A 16,236-nucleotide genomic window follows, 5' to 3' on the forward strand; every position below is an offset into this window, starting at 1 on the left:
CTTCTGCCCCACCTTATTTTTTTTTTTCGTTGCTTTCGCGCTATATTAACTGCTGGTCTGTTCTCTGTCGGTTCGTCGACAGTGGTCGGCCGCGATCCTCTGTAAATATATACGTCGGGTAGTGTAATGATTGAATTGGCACACAGTGCAACGGACCATTGGAATCGAACTCGAACGCACATTCTCCCACTTACCACCAGGCAGATTCGTGAGCAAGTTCATCTCCGTATGCATTCACGTCGCAGTCGACCGGAGAGCGGAGTTGAGAGAAAAGAGAGGCAAATATTGGGATTGAAAGAGAATCGAGACAAGTACAAGTGTGATGAACATACTAGGTAGAAACGGCGTGTTAGACGACTCGACCGACGTTCGGTAGTCCAGACATTACTAGTAGCGTAATCCACAAAATTTAAAACGAAGCGCACACATAACAGAAAACAGAAACATATATGTGACGACAGCAGCCGACTGCCAAGTGCCCGTCGCAGACCCACAGACCACCAAACCAACGAAGCCCGGCCGGACACTGAAGCGTTCCTCCTAGCCCCGCATCCTCAGCTCCAATATCGCCCCGTGCGTAGAACAACAACGAAAAAATAGATGGCCTGGTCTCATCCTCATCAACCTGTATTTATACAATTTACATATCGCTCGTCCGCACTCTCTCTTGAGTATGTGCCTGCCTGACCTAGAAGCCACACGTCCTCAACCCCGGATCACGATCGCCTTCTCCCCCGCGCCCGTTCTCGTCTTGCCTGACTTGTCGAGGTGGTCGAGGCCGAGGACGTCTTCGGGGGCGAACTTGTGATCGTAGATCGTGTCCTCTGCAATATACGTGCCCATCGTCAACATTTTGTTCGAGCTGCTTAGAAGAGGAGAGGGGGAAAATGGGGGAAGGCGAAGATACTCACCATCCTCGATATAGGAAGGTTGTTTGAAGGTGGCGGCTTGGATCAGTGCGAAGCGGTACTTCAAGAAGTCCTTGTCTGACACGCCGAGTCGTGCTTGCAGACGTTTCTTCGTGTCCGCGAACTTCTCACCCTGTAAGACACGGAAACTCGGTCAGCCATAGAAGGTGGGTATACGCGACCATTGTACTCACAGGCTTAACAACAAACTTGAATGGCACCCCATGTGTCCGCGACACCTCCTTCGAGAAATGGAAAACACTGATAACCTTATCCGATTCCTCCGCCTCCAACTCCTCCCAAGGCACTTCCTCCGCATAAAGCTCCACCGGATCTGGAATATTCCCAATCATCTCCGAGCCCGTAAACTCCCTCTGTGTCTTCCCATCCTTCGACACCTCGAACACCCTGATCTTCCCTGACCCGGGCCCGCCAGAGACCATGGTGACCTGCTTCGCCAGGTGATCCGCGAGGTCGCTGACAGGGCTCGTCTTGGGGAGGAGGAAGGAATGTGTGGACTCCTCCTTGTTGTGGATGCCAGTCCAGGCGACCTTAAGGCTTCGCTTGGTCTCGAGCTCGACGATCGAGACGTCCAACTTCTCGTAGAGGATGACGGTCGTGGCGGGGTTGACGTAGTTCGGGGAGATGATCTCGGCGACGCTTTGGTTTAATGAGCGTTTGAGGATGGCCTTGGGAGTGCCGTTCGCTGCATGGGTGGTCGTGAAGCGGAGTTTGATGGGGTCATGTCGCAAGTATTCAGCGACTTTCTGGGCCATCTATAGACAAATCGATTAGACTTGGGGAAATGGAGAAGTAGATGCAAAAGAGCGCATACCGTGTCATAGGTCTGCTTCTTGCTGAGCACTAAACTGAACTCCGTGCGGTCTTGGTCAGGCTCTTCGCCCTTCGGCCGGAAGACGATCATGACCCGGTTCTGCAAAAAGTCATAGAACTGGATCGGATTCGAATAGAGACCCTGGCTCTCAAGATCGTGGACCCTATAAAGACCGAAGATGAATATAGTAGTCAGTCAGTTCCGATTTCCTGATTCGGTCAGGGAAAGCACATACTCCTTCTCGCTAATATCAACCTGGAAACAAACAACATCACCGTCCTGAATCTCACTCTGCGCGAACGTGACCTTTGGCTTCATGAGCTCGATCATTCCAGGCTTGATCTCCTCGTAAAGCTTCAACGGCGTCCCAGGCGTCCACCGCATCTTCTCGTTGATCGTCGGAATCAAGTCGCTGACTTTAGCGTTTCGCTGGGCGTAAACCTTCCCGACACCGTGCAAGGTCTGTTTCGAGGTGTCGAAATGCTTGAGGAAGATCATGATGGACCCTTGTGGGAGCTCGGGCTGCGACTGAATCATAAGATCATGAACGAGATGACAAGTAGGCGTGCATCGGAGCATACCTTGGTTGGGTCTGGGATGACATCGAGGTACAGTCGCAGATCAGTCTGCCTCGCAGCCATATTGTTCCGAATCACATCGACAGCTGTGATAGGATTTAATAAAACTCGATACACTCAAGCTCAAACAACTGAACATCTACGCACTGAGAGGAGGCTCATTCTCCGGGATAGGAGCATCAGGCCGGACAGTCTTGTTTTGTCGATTGACCAAGACCCAGAGGCGGATCTGGTTCTCGGGGTAGTTGAAATGCTGCGCTACTCGAGTCTTAAAGGTGCTGTAAGGTTCTTGCTTGAGGACGCGGAACGTTGGAAGCTCTGAAGGAGGCCAGTTTTTCTCATCGAACGAAGCCAGGTCAAAGCCTTCGTGTTGCGTGAAGGTATCATCCGTAATAACCTGGAGGCGCACGGTGAACGGGTATGAGGTCGCGTAAAATCGCGTAAAAAAAGGGTGCGATGACGTACCTTCGCGGTGAGAAAGAGATGTTGCTCCTCTCGTTCCCGCCTTTTCGCCTCGATCTGTAGCCTCTCCTCGTCTAGTCGCCGCTCTGTAAGATGACGAGATCGGTGAAAAGTTGCCACGCATTAATAGATGGAGGCCACATACTGAGATGGGGAGGGGTGTCCTCTTCTGTGAAGGGTGGCAACACCTCAGGAACCTTGCACTCGCGGATATAGACCAACATGTACGCGTTAGTGAACCTCTTCATCGACCGTGCTTGGTTTCTTTGGAGAGTTGGCACAACGCCATTCAACGCCTCGCCACCATAGTTCTCTTCCAGCACCTCACGATCCGTCACAGGCGTCACCCTATCGTCGTCAAATTTGAGCCATCGAGTGTCATTATCCGGCTTGATGAGAGCGAAGTAGTGGCCACCGTGGAGATCACCAGAATGTACGAGCACACCATGGAGCTTGTAGACCCACGGTGACGATCGGTCTGCCGTCTCGTCGAGGAATTCGTCGAGATCGATCTCGAAGGGGAACTCATGACGGTCGTTGATCTAACGAACGACTATTAATACTCTGATCGAAAAAGAAACATGATGTGATATGCGCGGAACGCACCTTGACCATGGCATCGCGTTGGATATCATACTCAAATCGCTTAAGCTGTAGGTGTAGAACGGGAGGGAATGACTGGAAGATGATACCCTTCCTTGCGTCTTGAAGACCATACCCTTCAGCCTGGTACTTGTTCTCTCCTTCAAGAGGCTCGACCGCGACGTAGTCCCTGAAAGACTCCATCAGGTTCTTGTTGCCCTTCACGTTCAGCTGGATGTCTGCAGTATGGGTCGTATTAGTGAGCGAGGTAGAAGTGTAAATTTCGTAAGGTATATACCGTTGAAGTCCTCAATCCTAGAAGACTCAAAATCGACATCGACACACTTGATATAGCTCTTCATCTTCCCTGTAAAGAGTTTCCCGATGGCCCCTTCTGCTATCGTACCCTGCAAACATGGTTGGACATGATGAGACAAATCAGGAGATCAACGCACCTTCATCTTCGTGTCGAGCTTGTCCTGCAGAATACGGTTAAGCTCCTGTACGTCATGCTGCAGGAATGAATCTAATGACTTCCAGCCAAAAGACTTGGTCAACTCGGTCGTGCCTGCGAGGATTTGTCAGCCTTTTCTTCACAAAGCTGTGCGAGGTGCGGCTCACCGACGGGCTGATCTGATGTTTGTAGGTGATAGAATACTCGTTGCAAGGCCAGCGCCACACTCTCTGTTGGGTGTTCATCTTCCGTTGGGATCTCGTAGACGGCCTAACAATGATATCTGAGTATCGTTAACGGATACAAGAAATCCAAAAGGGGTCACCTTGCGGAACGATCTTGTGCAGTACAGGGACTGTAGCAGAGAGTTCAGATAACAAGTAGCGCCCTGGTTCTTCATACCAACGAAACCCGTCTCTTTCTTCGAATCATAGCTGCGTTATAATTAGACGTCAGATATATACCGCCACTGAAAGGCGAGACTGAAAGGTGACGCACTTGACGAAGTTGTGCCACAGCACGCCAGTCGGATCCTCCAGTACTCGCACGAACACGGATACGTCCGCCGTCTCATCCTCAATCGTCGGTCGAGAGTAGCCTTCTTGTGTGCTGAAGAGCTTACGCAGCTCGCTGAAGCGGGTAAAGCCCCAATCGCATTCCTCCGCAATGAAACGATGGTGCGCGTCTGCAATGAGAGAATGAGGCGAGATGAGGACATCGCCACCAAAACGCGTGTGAGAGAAAAAGGAATACGCACGGCTAACGGTGTAGATTGTTGGATCGTGGGGGTTGGAGATAACAAGGGCGAACTGTGCGCAAGCGTGCCACCCTTCGGGCGCTCGCTTGGGGTCAGCATAGTCTAGGTATACAGAGACGGTATCATTCGGTGGGGCGTTGGAGTTGCCGAATGGAAACAACAATATCCGCCTTCAAGTCGAAAGAAGACGTGCGTCCACGGTCAACAAACCGTGCTGAATAAGACAGGAGTCACATCGCGAAAGGAACGCACCATTTATGACCGCCACATTCGAATTCCGGACTGTGCATTTTCTTTTCGAGCTTCTTCCAATGGTTTAGCTTCCAAGTGTACACCATGAACTCCTTCACGTCGTGACCGAGGTCGGGCATGTGTTTGGCGGCGAATGCCTCATCTAAGGGAGAGACGCCCATAAGCCGAGCAAGGCAGGATGTTAGAGAGAAAGAGAACGCACGATCTTTGACGGATACGACCTCGTCAATGTCCATGGTTGGCCCCCCGTTCGCTTTCTCGTCGAGGACCTCCATGTCACTCTATTATGACGCACATGGCTGCATGAGAACGCGCGTCGTAAGATGAAGTGAAAGGGGAAGCACAAACCATGCTACTGATGAAGTCCTAAGTTGGGACGTCGTATGGACAGGAAATAAAGAAAAGCCAGGGAGAAGGATGGGCGTAAGAGGGAGAGAGCAGGTTCAGTGGCCGATACGGAGCAGGCAGAGGGCGCGATGATGGCCCGCTCGAAGCCATCCCCAGCCACACCCGGCTCTCGGCCATTCCCGCCGGGCGCCACAGTCCCATAAAAACCTTGCTGCCCCTCTTTTCCTCTTTTGCGCTCTCCTCTTTTGTCCTCTTGCCATCCATGCAACCTTTCATTTCTTTGCGTGCTTATTCCTCACGAAAGTGACCTTGGTCTCACCACATGTCCGATTACTACCAGTTATTCCCCCACCACACGATCCTTAAATTGTCTCGACAGGGAGGACGCGTTCCTCCACCAGCCTTTCCGCTGTCCCACTGTCGATAGTGAGTCAATTTCGTGTAAGAGTAGACCGGTTGGATGTGGTCTTCTGGTCAACTTCGTCTTGGAGTTGGCCAGGTCGGGATCTTTCCTCGGTACGCCGCTTGTGATTTTTTGGACGGTCTCCTTGCCTTGGTGCATCTACACGGATTCTGTCTTTTCACTTGTTGGCATACACATTTCCTCTCCGTATCCTTTTTGTCTTGTCTATAACACTGTATGTTCTATACCGCTGTCAAACAAAGTCCTTCACTCTTTCACGTACTGTTATAACGCTAGGTATCATTAGATACTGCTTTCGCAGACGAACTATAAATACAAAATTCTATTTCTTCCTGTCGCGTTCAGGAAGCCTCCCCTCCAGCAGCCTGCAAGTTCTTGATCATGGCCTGTATAAAATACATCGTCAACAAAGACAAGTTTTGACATGATAGCGAACTATGCGTACCTCAAGAGCAACAGGATTCACGCCGGGGAGCTCCTGCAATTTCTGACCGTCCTTGAAGGCGATGAACGTTGGTAGCTACAAATACATACTATAAGCCACCAGAGAATGACCAGCCAAAGGATAGGAAAGACGTACGGAACGGATGCTCATCTCCTGCGAAATTTCTGGCTGGGAGTCCGTCTCGACCTTCCGAAATTCGATGTCCGTGTAGATGTTGGAATACTTCTCGAATACTGGCCCAATCATTTTACACGGGCGGCACCACGTCGCCCAGAAGTCAACGATGACCACCTTGTCCTTGTTGTTGATCTAGGAAAATATATGAAGGTGAGCCTTGACCATGAGTAATGGGGGCTGGGCCACAGCTTACAGTGGCGTTGAAATCGTCCAAAGACTCGATAGGGGTGACGGGCATGGTGGCAATGGGCAGATATGGGAAACGGCAGAGGGATGACTTGGTCGGGGAGAGGGCTGGATAGAGGATGCGATAAAGAAGATGCCAATCTTTATATCGTCGTTCGTAGTCGAGGACTTGAATCAGCACTGCACGTGAGGTGGAACTGTGCTTAGAGAGCTCAGCGCAAGTCACGAACGTCCGCGGCCAGACTTCCAGTCGACGCGGCGAAAGATTAGACCACAAGCACAGGTACAGCACAGCACATATATCTTGTCTCGACGAACTGTGCGGAAGAAAATCAACACAATTGATTCCGGCCTTCTACGAAGATCGATGACGTCGTGTTCCCTCCAATCTTCATGAAGTTCACCGTGCATTGCATGGATCGCAGCGAATGAAGCAGCGATACGATGTCTGCCGCTGGTTCGCAAAAATGCATGCAGTACTCGAGTCGGACCACGAAGTATTCCGAAGCATCAGGAAGCAACGTCCATGAGGATTCATTTCGAGCGGGAATGAGGCGCAATATTCGGGCTATTGGCCTAGGCTGAGGACATCCAGTCTCCAGCGATACCTTCGGGGGCGTTTGGTGAGAGATATGTCAAACGGAGAAGACGACTGGAGCTAGAAAGTGGATGAGAGCCACGCAGGAGAGAGACGAAAGCGGCGAGGGCTGGAGAGTGGCTGGAGAGAGGGCACCGCCACACTCGCCACTTTGCGCGTCTGTTCCTTTGAGAAGTGGAATTTGCCTCATGCCTTCTGACCTCGCCCAAGACACCACAATTCTGGCGACGTCTGTCTTCTGCTACATAACCACCAGCTCCAGCTGCCTGGGCGGGGCCCGGCACTTTCACGATCCCCGCAGCGCTCTTGCATGTCCTCGAGTCGATATCGGTACAACGAGTCGGGCCCATCGCAGGAGACTATGAAATCTCACAAACTATGGAAACCTTCCACCGAGTCACGCACAGGCTACGACACTGACAGACCACGCCAGAAATCTTCCCGCACCGTTACACAGCCAGATCCCCGCACGACCACGAAGACAGATAGCAGACAACAGAGAGGGTACGCCTCCGACAGCAACCAGCCTTCTTCATCTCGTGCTCCACCCCCATCCACACACTACAACACCGTGCCCTCCACGAGCAAGTCGTCTCGCCATCACCAACAGCCCTCTTCGTCGTCCCAGTACCCCGTCACTTCCTCTCATAAAGCCACGACATCTTACGCTACGCAACCCACCTCCGTTAACGCTACATCCCAACCCCAGAGGTATGCAGATCCGTCACAGGACCCACGGTTATACTCGTCTCGTCAGCCTCCGGACAGAGCACCTGTTGCTGACGGACAGGCGAAGAGTTCTCGCTACCGTTCTCAGGCCGTCCCGTCTACTTCTCACACCGTCGCCGCGCTTGGAGAACCTCCGGCTTCATCGCTCTTACTTTCCAAGGACGTTCCCAGACCATCCAGGACACAGAAGGATAGTACGGCAGAACGACCAAAAGAGGTTCCGAGGGAAAGGGAGAGGGAGAGGTACGCAGAAGCACGATATGCAGACGAACAGGCTAGGCAGGATAGGCAGAAGGAGCGGGAAATCGTGTCGAAGCGGGAGAAAGAGAAGGAGCGGGAACGAGAGGAGAGACATGAGGAAGAGCGGCGTCGGGCGAGGGCACAACGACGGAAGGAGCGGGAAGACAGGCATAGACTCGAGGAAGAACAGAAAGCCCAACAGGAGCAGAGGGCACGAGAGGACGCATATGCAGCCACGCAAGTCAACTACGGACGTGATCGGGCAAGGGAACGGCCTTACGATCCTACAGAACCTACCTTGGTAGCTGTCACAAGCTCTGCGCGGTCGAGAGAACCCGAGGATTCGGACAATTCTCTTCGCAGGAAGGCCAATTCACGGCAGAAGCACCGTCATGAGCAGAGTGCTGCACTACCCGCAAACGTATGTCACCTGGGGAGCGCTTTATACCTGTATCAGGCCGCTCAACGTTGTTTTTGACAGGGTGATGCTTATGCCAATCAGCAACAGCGAACAACGGTCACCTCGCAACCCGTCCCCCCTCAGCAGGCCTACGCAAGTCGGACTAACGACGTGCCTCGAGCCACTACAAGGCCGATACGAAGACATACCACACCTCCTCAGCCGACTTACGCACTACCCTCGCAGCCACCCGATCCACCCAGAGCAACGAAGCACACCAAATCTCGGAGCGAAACAGTCCCGTATCCTCCTGGGTATGGTGTGGCGTCTAGTGATGCGGACCCTGCATCACGGACAAGGAAGGAGAGCGTACGTCGACAGGTGTCATTCGTATGACTTTAGTTACTCATCCTGCTTTTCAGGGGACTCACAAGTACGACACAGTGCGCTCCATGCCACAGGTGGCCGAGGTTCCAGTTCAACCCAGTTCTCGTGACGCCGTTCAGGGATCGAGTCGACCGTCCGCGACGTATACCTCACAACAATCGAACACGCTTCCTCGGTCGCAGAAGCAGGAGGTATGTGTTTAATGGCGCGGGTGTATCCAGTCATGCTTATTTGTACCTTTTCAGAAATCTTCGAAGAGAGGCGGTATCGCGAATTGGTTCCTCGGTCGCAGTGATACAAAGATAGAGTCCAAGTCCACTCCCTCATCTGCATTGCCTCCTTCTGCGACTACTGCTGCTCCAATAAATCGACCACCCAGTCGTGCGAACCATACTCCCCCACAGCTTGTCACGATCCGAGCGGGACAAGGTCCTTCAGATCCTAGAATACCTGAGCAACAAAAGCCGACACAATATGCTTCCGCCACGATACCCTATGGAGACCATCCGCAGAGCGCTCCTGCGGTCCCTTCTCGGGGAACCGAATCTAACGGGCTTTATCGCACTCGGACAACTGAGGAGGCTTATAACCAACCATCCTCACGGCCGCCAATTCCTCAGCAGACATCTTCTTATGCTCGACAACCTGTTGCGACGAATCCATCGACAGATACTGCTCGTCCTTCGGGAGCTCAGGTGGCAGATGGTGCTTATGGTCAGCCGTATTCTCGTCCATCAGCCCCTCAGCAATCATCTTCGTATGGTCGACAAGCTGTGCCAACAAACCCCTCTGTCGACACGGTTCGTGCTCCAACAACACAAGTCCAGTCTCGAGCAGAAGATCCGTCTGTGCAGAAACAACCACGTCCACCACCCGCACAGCAGTATACGTCTTCGGCTAGTCGTCAAGTTCCTCAAGCGACTGCTCAAGAACCTGCCCGTCCCCCTTCACGCGCTCAAGCACATAATGACCCGTATGCTCAATCTGCTCGTCCTTCTGCTTCACATCGGCAATCATCGTACGGACGTCCATCTGCGCAGGCCGACTATCAGCAGTCCAGCGCTACGCAGCAAACCTCAGCTAATCACCGCTACGCTGATCCTTCACATCCCCAAGCAAGCATCACACAGGCCTCCGCTCCAGCTTCCATTCCTCCTCCCATTGGAAACTACACTGCACAAGGAGTAACCACTAACGTTGCAGATCACCCTCCACCCGTTTCTACCCGAGTCGCAGACCCTCCACTTCGTCAGACTGCTCCAGATGCGTATACTTCCTCTGCAGCGCGTTCTGCGCATGCACGAACAGTATCGCACGATCGAGACGTTACGTCGAAACAAACGAGCTATGGACAGCAACAGTCATCCGCTTCGCGACACCGTCCTTCTCAATCCGTGCCCTACACCTCCACTGTGGCCGCCACACAGGATCATATATCTGCACGGGAGAGGGAGAGGGAGAGCCCCAGAACGAATGGAGTTGCACAACCTTCATCCCAGGATTACTTTACTGAACCGAGTCGCGTCGAACCTCCTCCGAGAGCGCTCAGTGCCGTTCCGCCGTCTGTGACTGCTGAGTATGGAGGCTGGGCCGAGGGTATCAATGGGGCGTCTACACCGAAGGTGCCAGACTCTCCGGAGCCATTGTACATCCCACCTCCGAACGCCGTGTTTCCTTCTCGCCAGACAACCAATCCTGTCACGCACGCTGAGACGAACGACTCCACACCACCAATGCCAGCAGGTAGCTCAAGACGAGCAGCTCAAGATCTTCCCGCACAACCTCTGGTACACGAGGATGCTACTTACGCCACATCGACGCCACAACAACCTGGTCCCTCCATCAATTATTCTCCACACTCTCGATCGTCGGGGGAGAAAAGATACCAGGCCGAGTTTACTGTCGAGACCAGACAAGGAAGTTCCAAATTGGATCCATACAGCCTCACTCCTTCGGCCAGCATCCCATCTTCCGCTTTCCTTCAGCCAGTCGATCCTCGTGTCTCCAAGCGCTCTAAGACCCCATCCCCAGGACAACATCCACGATCAGTAACGCAGAACACACCTCCAAAAGACTCCGTATCCCCCGCTGTACATCTCACCCAAACGACTCCTTCCTCGTCAGGCCATGCACCATTACAGCCAACCACTAATTACGCGCAGCCTCAGGAGATTCCACGTTTTCATACCCCTGCTCCTCCCCCTCCCAATATGATACCGTCTTCATACCCTGCTACGTCTGGATACCCCGCACCTTCTCAGCCTGCCCAAGTAGAGACATATGCCACCTATACGAGTCATGCCGATAATCCAGTTGTCACTTCTAATTCACAGCCACGCCCTCCATCCAATAATTCTCCACCGCGTTCGCAAGCGCAGCCCGTCGCATCGCCAATTTTTGCTCCTCCCTTGACACAACGTATGGCATCCCACACACCCTCGTACGAGACAGGATCAACGACGCTCCTCGGTCAGACTCCTTCCTCGCAGGCTTCTCCTCTCATGCCTGGTGGTTTCCCGGGTGTTCAAGGGCAAGGCGGTTCTCCAGCGAACGGTGGCGCCGCCACCTTACAATCTCCTTACCATCCAGCCTCTAATCCTTACCCGTCGACTATGTCTTCCAATCCCGTCAATCAGCGTTCGAGTCCTCCTGCGACACCTTACATCCCATCTACCACGACTCCCGTCACTCCCTCAGCTCCTGTCAGAACGGATTCTCAGCCCGGAAACACGCGGCCTCCTACTACGCCTGCATCCGGTGGCTCGTATTTCGATGCTCCAATAACCGCCGAGCCCATGTCGGCTACGCCATTTCCTCGCTATCCGGGTCAACCCCCAACTCCTGCACCTTCGCGGAAATACATCCTTTCGCCATCCCCTGAGCCCGATGCTCTTCTGACGCCTTCGTCCTTGGGACCGTCTACCCCACAGGCCCCTCTGTCACCGACGGACCCCAATGGCCCTTCGACTTTCGCTACGCAACAAGACGCGAAGAAGAAAGGCGGTTTGCTCGGTAACATCATGCGTAGGGTTTCGCTCTCGAAGTCATCTCAGCAGCAGCATCAACAGCAGTACCAGCAGCAACAACAACATCAGCAGCAACAGCCCAGTCAGAGTCGCGCACGGACACGAACCCAGACTCACGCCCAAGACCTACCACCCAAGTCCATCCAAACGCACGGGCACGGACGTATTTCGTTCTCTGAGCCGTCCCTGCCTATCCCGATGGACACCGGCGCGAAGAACGTTGCCTTTCCGCCTTCGGCTCCAGCGAAGGCTGCTAATGGTGGTCCTCCTCCTTCACCTGCCAATGGAGCCACTACCCCGACTCGTGAGCGGAGAACGAGCGCGTCGCATCAGTTTTTCCCGTTTCGGTTGGTGTCGAAGAGACATCGGACGGTGTCTGCTGCATCTGTGGATGCTGTGGATGGCACAGTTGGGGTAAGCCTTTTGTCCACGCTTTCATTGAACATTGTAGCTTACGGTTCTCATTCTTTGGATCAGGGTAACAGCACGATTCTTACCTCGCCTGCAGGGTCGACGCGTAGCCCGACGCCGAAGCTGCCTGCTCCTCAGCGAGACCCTGTGCAGGCTACGAACGAATGGAGGATCAAAGAAGATGCGGACCTTCGCGATGCACCAAAACCGCGCAGGAAGAGACCGGGAGTCACGTTCGAAGGGTATGAGAGCGATCATCCTCATGCCCAACGGAATAAACCTGCGTACCACACTCGGCCCAGCCGACCATCACGATGAGGGCTACTACACAATTTTCTCTTGGTTTCGCGGTCTGTCAACCGCCCCGTTTGGAGTGGTGTGCGTCGTCGATGGTGCTTTCGGCTTTCTGTTTATACTGCTTTCGTTGTTTGACTTTGCTCTCTTGATAAGTTATGTTTTGACGCATCTGATAGGTCGCTCGCTCGTCGATAGCTATCGTTTCGCTCGTTTCCCTCCTGAAATTTCCTCTTGGTTTTCTTACTCGTACTTATGAATTGCGTTTCGGAACTTGATGTCGGAATGACGCCCTTGTATCCTTACTATGCTATTTTCTTCGACTTTCCTGTTCATGTCTTACGAGTTACGAGGTAATAGGTCTGCTGTGTATAATGTAGAGAAGTGCTTGCCTGTCTTGTTATGAGGCTGAGAGTTCAGGTCGAAGATCCGCACCGTACTTGGAAGCCAGGACTTTCAGCCAGGGGTCGCCACAAAGCACCCTAAACGCCACAATGAACGGTGACTACGCGTGACGTCACGCGGCGCGGCGCGTCCGTTTCTGTTTTCTCAGAGCGCGTTTGCACCGGCACCCATACCGTCCCAGTCAGGTCTTTACCCGCTGCCACTGCCACTTTACCCACGAGGGCGCGATGTTCAGCACAAGAAAAGCTGCAGTCGAAGTAGAACGCCACTCACGACTTAAATACCCTCACCGACTCAACTTGTATGTCCTATGCATCTTCACTCTCGGAACCGGGTCCGCCTGACAGGACGCGTCCAGCTATGACAAGCCTCCAGTGGAGGACATCACCATCGAAGAGTTCGAGACCTGTGCCATCGACAGACTACGCGTCTTAGCGGAGATAGAGTCCGGTTTCGCGCGCAATAGGCCGTACGACGAGTTGAAGACGATCGCCATCGCTCAGTGCGAGAAGTATATCCCGCTGAATGCGACGAGCGCGACGACTGTGAATCGGGATGCGCAGAGGAGGAAGGATCATATCGGACATTTTGTGCTGAGGCTGGCGTTCTGTCGCTCGTGAGTTATCGCTCCGTTATCGTCTGCAGGGTGTGAGCGAGGAGCTGATATGTGCTGCAAGGGAGGAGTTGAGACGGCGGTTTGTTAAGGCGGAGATGACGCTATTTCGCGTTCGGTATGATACGGATGGGAACGACGAGCGGAAGGAGTTTCTGAACTCTAGGGACTTTAACTGGATACAGGTGCGTACCTCGTAGTTTTGTCTGCCCTAAGTCGCTGAAATGCCTCCCATTGATTTACCTCAGGTGAATGAGAAGGAGAAGGTGGGCCTTGCTGAAGAGCTGGCAGCAGCGTCTCCCGGGTTGGATATTAATACTCAGGATTTCTACAAGGTCTGTTAACTTCCTCACTTGCCTTGACACCTTTCCTGATTGTGTGGCTAGGTTCGATGGACACGAGTGCCTGATCTTATTGAACGGAGAAAAGTACTTCTCAAAGCGGGATGGGCTTATGTTCCCGCCCGAGAACAGTCTAGCATCGTCTTCCAGGAGTTCCAAGTGCACTTACAGAATCAGCTGGAGGTGAGCTACATTATCTATGTCTTTTATTGATAGCTTACACGATGATCACGCAGAAAACAGCAAAGAGTCTACCCCGTCTAGACGAAGACAACCGTATCGTTCCTATCTTGAATAATCTGTCGCAAGGCTTCTTGGCAGGTGTCCCATCGGAATGGGGTGCGCCGGAGGGATCAGGAGAAGAGATCAGAGCGGACATGATTGACGACCTCGCGCGGAAACATTTCCCCATGTGTATGCGCAACCTGCACGAGAATCTCAAGAGGGACCATCATCTCAAACATTTTGGGCGCCTCCAATATGGTCTCTTCATCAAGGTATGTGTAGTGGCAAGGAGGGCTTCCTTAGCGGCTGACGAGCTTCAATGTTTGTAGGCTCTTGGTCTATCGATAGACGAAGCTGTTTTATTCTGGCGCCGATCATTTAGTGGGATGACTGATGATCAGTTCAACAAAGGCTACAAGTACAATATACGTCACTCCTACGGTCTAGAGGGTAAACGGGCAAATTATCCAGCAAAGAGGTGAAAGAACTTCGCTCCGTTAGAGAACCTGCTACTAACTCTTCTCCCGCTTTTCAGCTGCCAACAGATCCTTATGACCGACCAACCAGGCTCGAACGACTCACACGGTTGCCCATATCGCCACTTCTCCGTAGACAACCTACAAACTGCCCTGCTGTCTACGTACTCTTCCCAAGGTCTCACCACCGCTGATCTACCCGACATCCTGAACTCGGTGAAGGGTGGACACTACCACGTTGCATGCACCAGAGTATTCGAAATCACGCATGCGAATCAGGGAGTGAAGAAGATGGAGGGCGTAGGTGGCGGTGAGAGTGTCACGCATCCCAACCAGTATGCTCAGCGAAGTAGAGAGTTGGAGAAAGCGATGGTCGAAAAGGTGAAGAAGGAGGTTGGGGCCGATGGGGACGGAGATGTTGTCATGGTCGGATGAGCTCTTTATTATTGTTTTGTTTTCCGTCTTCCTCCGCATCTCGTGTAATGCTTTGTAGTTATGATGTTTAGTATCTCGACTGGAATTCACCGCATCAGCATTAGGCATTCCATCGTGTCGTACAACTGACCCGCCTCCGACAGCAGTGTCGAAGCGTGGAAGTAGCAATATAGTCGGAGTGTGCGTATCAAACGAGGTAAATCCAGATTTGATATCAATTATCTTGCTCTTCAGCATTCAAGCTGGCCAGGCGAGCGCGAAGTTTCTGGTTCTCGTTTTCTGCCTTCGACAGTGCAGATTTCGTCGTCTCCAGCTCTCGCTTGATCTCTGCCAGCTCCTTGATGGTCTCATCCTCCAGTTCGCCTGCCCCTACTGCAACACCTGTCCGCACACCATAGTCTTTAATACCAACGAGCCATAAGAAGGAGAAGATGGGTTGGACTCACCTCCCACAAGCTTGACAAGCCTCCACAACCGCAGTATGATCAAAAGTGACGCCAACTCCCTCTCCCGTCCTCTCAGTGCCACCTCTAATACGAACGTCGTGACAATAATGACCGCATCGAATAAATGCAACGAGGAGTGAGGCTCTTCTCCAAACGGATTATAATACGACAATCCGAAGGCCCAAAGTGCGAGAGGAATTTCGATCAAGAAAAATGTGGTTATGGCGGTGGAGATCTCGGAAAGGATGTCTAGCCAGAGCGGGGCATCGGGACCTGCAGGTTCGCAGCCCTTGGAGAGGAGGGTATAGGCAAGGTCAATAACGACGCATGTCGCATCTATGATGATCTGTTGAAGAAGTATCAGTCATTTTTGGGCCACAATACTTGCGACGACGGAACCAGATGTTGATGTTGATAGACGGGTGCGTACCAAGGCAATGACAATCTTGTGTGTGATTTTGGCCTCGAGGGCCTCGCCGACGCGTGTGCGCCATTTCGAGAGTGTCGAACTCGACGGAGAGTCATCGTTAGCAGCTTCAACATCGGGGTTGTTGGATGTGGTGGCGAGGAGAGGCTCCTGCTCTGACATTATTTCCTGAGCGTGTTGGGCTTGGCAAAGCGGCCAATTCGGCTCGATCCTCTCCGGACGCAGAGTGCCGAATCCGGCAGGGCCGCACCTTTGGCTCACGTTTCCATCAACCTTCTTCCCTTGTTCTTCCCCCTCGCCGTCCTCGAACGGAGTCGAGCTCGTATATCACCGTTGTGCTGCCTCTTTCATCTTTTCTTCGTCAGTGTCTCGGCG

At 52.8% G+C, this 16,236-nt stretch overlaps 5 protein-coding genes across 5 annotated transcripts; 2 read left to right on the forward strand and 3 right to left on the reverse strand.

Moving 5' to 3' along the window:
• Positions 1–269: 269 nt before the first annotated feature.
• Positions 270–5,295, reverse strand: STEHIDRAFT_74670 (ubiquitin carboxyl-terminal hydrolase 5). The gene is made up of 19 exons (XM_007300541.1): positions 5,177–5,295; positions 5,031–5,109; positions 4,829–4,970; positions 4,577–4,746; positions 4,318–4,504; positions 4,145–4,253; positions 3,987–4,089; positions 3,821–3,933; positions 3,664–3,772; positions 3,390–3,604; positions 2,929–3,325; positions 2,787–2,869; positions 2,469–2,718; positions 2,325–2,407; positions 1,979–2,271; positions 1,744–1,906; positions 1,103–1,684; positions 912–1,041; positions 270–824 (listed from the first exon to the last, which is right to left on the reverse strand). Exons 1-19 carry the CDS (start codon positions 5,177–5,179, stop codon positions 706–708), a joined length of 3,330 nt encoding a protein of 1,109 aa, XP_007300603.1. The 5' UTR covers positions 5,180–5,295; the 3' UTR covers positions 270–705.
• A 708-nt stretch (positions 5,296–6,003) lies between these two features.
• STEHIDRAFT_50766 (thioredoxin TrxA) lies at positions 6,004–6,460 on the reverse strand (the record flags this gene model as incomplete). Its single annotated transcript, XM_007300343.1, has 3 exons — positions 6,004–6,120; positions 6,181–6,354; positions 6,416–6,460. The coding sequence occupies 3 exons, from the start codon at positions 6,458–6,460 to the stop codon at positions 6,004–6,006; spliced, it is 336 nt and encodes a 111-aa protein (XP_007300405.1).
• A 5,493-nt stretch (positions 6,461–11,953) lies between these two features.
• On the forward strand, positions 11,954–12,885 carry STEHIDRAFT_119184 (uncharacterized protein). The gene is made up of 2 exons (XM_007301086.1): positions 11,954–12,202; positions 12,266–12,885. Exons 1-2 carry the CDS (start codon positions 11,987–11,989, stop codon positions 12,515–12,517), a joined length of 468 nt encoding a protein of 155 aa, XP_007301148.1. The 5' UTR covers positions 11,954–11,986; the 3' UTR covers positions 12,518–12,885.
• Positions 12,886–13,120: 235 nt separating this feature from the next.
• Positions 13,121–15,121, forward strand: STEHIDRAFT_74677 (DNA primase large subunit). Its single transcript, XM_007300542.1, has 8 exons — positions 13,121–13,199; positions 13,257–13,514; positions 13,576–13,696; positions 13,760–13,846; positions 13,898–14,035; positions 14,089–14,349; positions 14,407–14,555; positions 14,613–15,121. Exons 1-8 carry the CDS (start codon positions 13,126–13,128, stop codon positions 14,986–14,988), a joined length of 1,464 nt encoding a protein of 487 aa, XP_007300604.1. The 5' UTR covers positions 13,121–13,125; the 3' UTR covers positions 14,989–15,121.
• An 8-nt stretch (positions 15,122–15,129) lies between these two features.
• Positions 15,130–16,023, reverse strand: STEHIDRAFT_137658 (uncharacterized protein; the record flags this gene model as incomplete). The annotated part of the gene is made up of 3 exons (XM_007301087.1): positions 15,130–15,369; positions 15,435–15,780; positions 15,865–16,023. 3 exons carry the CDS (start codon positions 16,021–16,023, stop codon positions 15,203–15,205), a joined length of 672 nt encoding a protein of 223 aa, XP_007301149.1. The 3' UTR covers positions 15,130–15,202.
• Positions 16,024–16,236: the final 213 nt, after the last annotated feature.

This window comes from Stereum hirsutum, assembly GCF_000264905.1.
Source record: "Stereum hirsutum FP-91666 SS1 unplaced genomic scaffold STEHIscaffold_3, whole genome shotgun sequence".
NCBI classification, from domain to species: Eukaryota; Fungi; Basidiomycota; class Agaricomycetes; order Russulales; family Stereaceae; genus Stereum; species Stereum hirsutum.

Excerpts from the sequence above, each read along its gene's own strand:
- STEHIDRAFT_74670 (XM_007300541.1), bottom strand. Across the intron at positions 4,971-5,030 it reads GGTCGTATCCGTCAAAGATC|ATGAGGCATTCGCCGCCAAA; the intron begins GTGCGTTCTCTT and ends TCTCTCCCTTAG. Across the intron at positions 3,934-3,986 it reads AACATCAGATCAGCCCGTCG|GCACGACCGAGTTGACCAAG; the intron begins GTGAGCCGCACC and ends AAATCCTCGCAG.
- STEHIDRAFT_119184 (XM_007301086.1), top strand. The coding sequence starts at position 11,987 with ATGGACACCGGCGCGAAGAACGTTGCCTTTCCGCCTTCGGCTCCAGCG. Across the intron at positions 12,203-12,265 it reads CTGTGGATGGCACAGTTGGG|GGTAACAGCACGATTCTTAC; the intron begins GTAAGCCTTTTG and ends TCTTTGGATCAG.
- STEHIDRAFT_74677 (XM_007300542.1), top strand. The coding sequence starts at position 13,126 with ATGTTCAGCACAAGAAAAGCTGCAGTCGAAGTAGAACGCCACTCACGA. Across the intron at positions 13,200-13,256 it reads TACCCTCACCGACTCAACTT|CTATGACAAGCCTCCAGTGG; the intron begins GTATGTCCTATG and ends GGACGCGTCCAG. Across the intron at positions 13,697-13,759 it reads GGGACTTTAACTGGATACAG|GTGAATGAGAAGGAGAAGGT; the intron begins GTGCGTACCTCG and ends GATTTACCTCAG.